The sequence below is a fragment of the Petaurus breviceps genome, unplaced genomic scaffold, assembly GCF_028583685.1.
Source record: "Petaurus breviceps papuanus isolate PSGF00001 unplaced genomic scaffold, PetGlider_PUasm1.0 470, whole genome shotgun sequence".
NCBI lineage: Eukaryota > Metazoa > Chordata > Mammalia > Diprotodontia > Petauridae > Petaurus > Petaurus breviceps.
Genome location: NW_027186350.1, coordinates 1,908,605 through 1,912,850, shown reverse-complemented (window position 1 = coordinate 1,912,850; position 4,246 = coordinate 1,908,605). Strand labels below are relative to the sequence as shown.

The 4,246-nt window shown below is 40.1% G+C and overlaps 1 protein-coding gene and 2 long non-coding RNA genes across 3 annotated transcripts in view; 1 reads left to right on the top strand and 2 right to left on the bottom strand.

The window, feature by feature from the left end:
* LOC138171930 (uncharacterized) overlaps positions 1 to 4,246 on the bottom strand; it is a 615,043-nt gene that overhangs the window by 560,897 nt on the left and 49,900 nt on the right. The gene's annotated exons all lie outside the window — the stretch shown is intronic.
* LOC138171870 (uncharacterized) overlaps positions 17 to 4,246 on the bottom strand; it is a 5,731-nt gene continuing 1,501 nt past the window's right edge. The window contains exons 2-4 of the long non-coding RNA XR_011170989.1: positions 2,838 to 2,922; positions 437 to 519; positions 17 to 180 (exon numbers count right to left, since the gene is read on the bottom strand). This is a non-coding gene — a long non-coding RNA (uncharacterized lncRNA). The remainder of the gene's footprint in view (positions 181 to 436; positions 520 to 2,837; positions 2,923 to 4,246) is intronic.
* Positions 322 to 4,246, top strand: part of FGF23 (fibroblast growth factor 23) — a 15,803-nt gene continuing 11,878 nt past the window's right edge. Inside the window, exon 1 of the mRNA XM_069101438.1 lies at positions 322 to 524. Within this exon, the coding sequence (XP_068957539.1) occupies positions 323 to 524 (202 nt within the window). The 5' untranslated portion in view covers position 322. The remainder of the gene's footprint in view (positions 525 to 4,246) is intronic.

Genomic DNA, 4,246 nt, shown 5'->3' with positions numbered 1-4,246 from the left:
GTGTGTGTGTGTGTGTGTGTGTGTGTGTGTGTGTGTGTGTGTACAACAGAGTTTCTCAACATGCCTTCCGTGTGCCTTTGAGGTCTTTGCACTTTCTTCAAATGGACCGATTACAGCACAGAGGATGTGGACAGCAGAGTTTTTCCTGTTTGATGTCACACTGCTGCCCTTTAAAAGTCCCTGTAAGAAAAGGAGGGAGACAACAGAATTCCCAGTCTTAAGGACCCACAGGGAGAAAGAAGAGAGCTCATCAGGCAGAACAGAAGTCAGGGAAAGTGTCTGATTCCAAACCCTCCACCTCAGCCATTCAGAGAACACCAGGATGCCAGGGGGTTGCTTCAGACTCCTCTTCTGTGCCCTGTGCAGCTTGCGGGCCATCCAAGCCTTCCCCAATGCTTCCCCCCTGCTCAGCCTTGGCTGGGGGGGCCTGACTCACCTGTACACGGCCACAGCCAGGAACAGCTACCACCTGCAGATCCACAAAGATGGTCACGTGGATGGCTCTCCTCATCAAACCATCTATAGTAAGTAAAGGGTTAGAACTCAAGAAAGAAATGGGAACTCATCAGTCTGACTGCTGGTAAAGGGGAAGATCTGCGTTATGTTGGCTGAAAGGCATCTCTAACAGAGCCTTTGGCCACCAAAGCAGAGCTACATCTAATCCATCTGCTATTACTGTCACTTCTTTAGGCAGAAGGAAGCATTGATGGTAGAAGAGCCATATAAAGGACAAGGAGGGTTGAGGAGATTAGATGAGGTAGAGTCCTATCGGACTGTAGACTTTGGGACAATTTAGTTAGTGAGTGAGATTGTGGAACTGTCTTCTCTGAAAATCCTGAGAGGTCAAATTATACAGATAAGCTGGATTATATAGTCCCTTAAAAGTTCCTTCCTGGCTGTCTTCCTCTCTTTTTCCTCCACCTCCTTCCCTTCCTTCTTTTACTCATTCATTTATTTAAGCAGGGATTGTAGGTGTTATTGATAAGAGTACCAATGTCTGAGTCAGAGTAGCTGGGTTCAGATCTCACATCCACTACCTGGTGTCACTGCAAGCTTTGCCAAATTATGTCTTCTTTCTGTGCCTCATTTTCCTCCTCTGTAAAAGAATAGCTGGCATTTACAAAAGTCTACGACTTTGGGGACACCCTACTTTAAAGTTCGCAAGGCATTTTTTCCTAAATGATCTCATAAGAGTCTTATAATAACCTGAAAAGGTAGACTCATTTTACAGATGAGGAAATTGAGGCACAAAGAGATTAAACAGAGCAGGGTCATAGGCTGAGAAATGTCAGTGGCTGCCTCCTAACCTGGGTCCTTCCTGATTAGGAGTCCAGCAGCATTTCCACTAATTTCTGCTGCTTCTCTGGAGTTGTTAATATTTTTTGTCTCAGTGACCCCTTTGGCAATCTATAAAGCTTATAGATCCCTTCTCAGAGCAATGTAATGTAGAAAATAAAATACATAAAATTAATTACAAAGAAAACCTATGATATTTAAAACAATTATAAACATTTTTTACAAACACAGGTTCATAGATCTCAAACTAGACTAAATAAATGATCTACAATTTCCTTCAAGTTATGGCACTTCAAGTTTTGCAAAGTGCTTTACAAATATCTTATTTTATCCTCACAATCACCCTGGGAGGTAGGGAATATTATTATCCTCATTTTACTGAAGAGGAGACTAAGGCAAGCAAGTTAAATAACTTGCCCAGGGTCACACAGCTGTTAGCATCTGAGACTGCATTTGAACTCAGGCTTCCTGAAGAGTCTAGCTCAATCCACTGCACCACCTACCTGCTCAAGAATAACTTACATTGCTATAGGCAATGCAAGATAGGGACTGAATCTATGATTTGAGTGTTATCCTGAACTCCCAAGTGAGGAAAGTCTTTTCACCAACACAGATCAGCACCTTCTCTACAAATTAAAGTCTCAGAAAATTGCCTAAGACACTTGGGAATTAAATAACTTAGCTAGCATCACATAGCCAGTAAGTATCAAAAGTAGAATGTGAATCTAGATTTTCCTGACTGCAGGGCCAGACCTCTTATCCACTCTGCCATGCTGCCTTATTATTTCTATTTGACAAATGAGGAAACTGAGGCACAGAGGGGCCAGACATTTGTTCATGGTCATATAACTGATATGTGACACAGCTGTGCAACACTCAGACTCGGTCCTTTTGCTCCCTAGTGTACAGACAAGGGAGGCAGTTTGGTGTAGTAACAGTTTAGTGAATAGAGCATTAGAAAGAGAATCAGATCATAGGATTTACAATGGAAAAGGATCATAAAGATAAATCCTCCACTATTGACCTTACTCAGCTGAAAGGAGGATCAAATGAGATGACAGTGAAGGTAAATTGCCTTTGTAAACCTTAAAGTATCATACACATGTCAACTGTGATTATCATCAGTTTGGTCTGTACCTCTCATTTTGCTCATGAGGAAATGGAAGCAGTGGTATGGTGGAAAATGTTTAATAACCAGCTCTTTTTTGAGGGGGCGGGCAGGAAGGTGAGTGGGAAATGTATGGCACAATACTTTTAAGTTTGACCTGCCTTATTAATATTTTCTCTATAAGTTTTTTAAGTCTAGACAATCAGCAAAACGACAGAGCCCTGATTTGTGGCAATTTCCAAGGTGTAAATGTTCACTCTGAAAATTTAACTCTCCAGTGGCTAGGAGCTGACTCTGACCCACCTATCCCTGACAAAGGCCCCAATAGGTAGCACAACAAATGAGAAGTGGCACAGCCAGGGGGAGGTGTGGGCTAACGTGGGCTAGAAAGGAGGTGGTTTCAGCCCTCCATAATTAATTACTCTATAGTTACCATAGCTCACAATTCCTCCTGCTGCAGTATGTCTGTTTCTTCTTGTCCTACTCCCAGCAGTCGAGTAGTGTATGATATGAGAGCCCTAGGGGGAATGAAGAGACATATTTAGACTATGGACTTTAGGGTAGCTTACCAAAGGAGGGTGTGGAATTGTCTTCTTTGAAAATCTCTAAATATAGTCCTAGCTCTGCCACTATCTATGTCATTTTATTTTTTAAAGTCCAAGAACTGAATCATTTTTAACTGAAAGGGATCTTTAGTCCTGCTGCATACAAGGTGCTATCGGCAATGCAAAGGGACAGGATGTCCCAAAAGTTTTAGTGCGGTTGTAAACTTTAATAGCTTAAAAAATGTGAATTAGCTTTAATAGTTTAAATTCCTGTTCATTAGAGCAATTGCCTTACAGATGTCTGCTTGGCTATTGGGACACACTAGGTTTAATAGCTTAAAACTACACTAAGACATTTGGGATACCCTCTATACAATACATAGACACTGTCTTCAGGAAGTTCATAGTTTAGCTGGGGAGAGAAAATAAACATACAAAGCTAGCTAATAACACTATGCAGTATGTGATAAACAAGTAGGATAGAAAAGTATAGATAAGCTGATGAAATAGAAGAGATAAGAAGTGCCAAAAGAGGACAGAAGAGTAAGAGAAAGTATTTCGAGATAGAGAATTATAGAAACCAAGGAACACAAGAGAAATTTAGAAATAATTATTTTTTCAATTAAAGATTGAGTCTAGTGGCAAATATCCAATGTAGGAGAAAGCTAAACCACCGAATGGGTTTGGGTCATTTCCAACCTCCCCCACCCCCACTCTATAGTCTAGTACAAAGGTATGTAACACACCCTGGCATGTGACCCACAGCATTCCCAAGTGTGCTGCACCAGATTAAAATGTGACTGGGAAATATTTACTTACATAATTAAAAATACAACAAAACATCGATAACATTCCATTTTAAAACAAAATCAATAATGCCACCTGTAAGGATCCCAATGCATGGTTTAACAGTTCCTGTTCCTATTTGAGTTTGACATCACTTTCCTAGGAGACAAATTCTTCATATTCCAAGATAGAATTTAAAAATAATTTTATTGATATCTATTATAGTAATATGACTTTTGTTTCCAAATATATCCCCTACTGGAAGCCATTCCTTATTAAAACGAGAAAGGAAGGAAGGAAGGAAGGAAGGAAGGAAGGAAGGAAGGAAGGAAGGAAGGAAGGAAGGAAGGAAGGAAGGAAGAAAGAAAGAAAGAAAGAAAGAAAGAAAGAAAGAAAGAAAGAAAGAAAGAAAGAAAGAAAGAAAGAAAGAAAGAAAGAAAGAAAGAAAGAAAAAGAAAGAAAGAAAGAAAGAAAGAAAGAAAGAAAGAAAGAAAGAAAGAAAGGAAGGAAG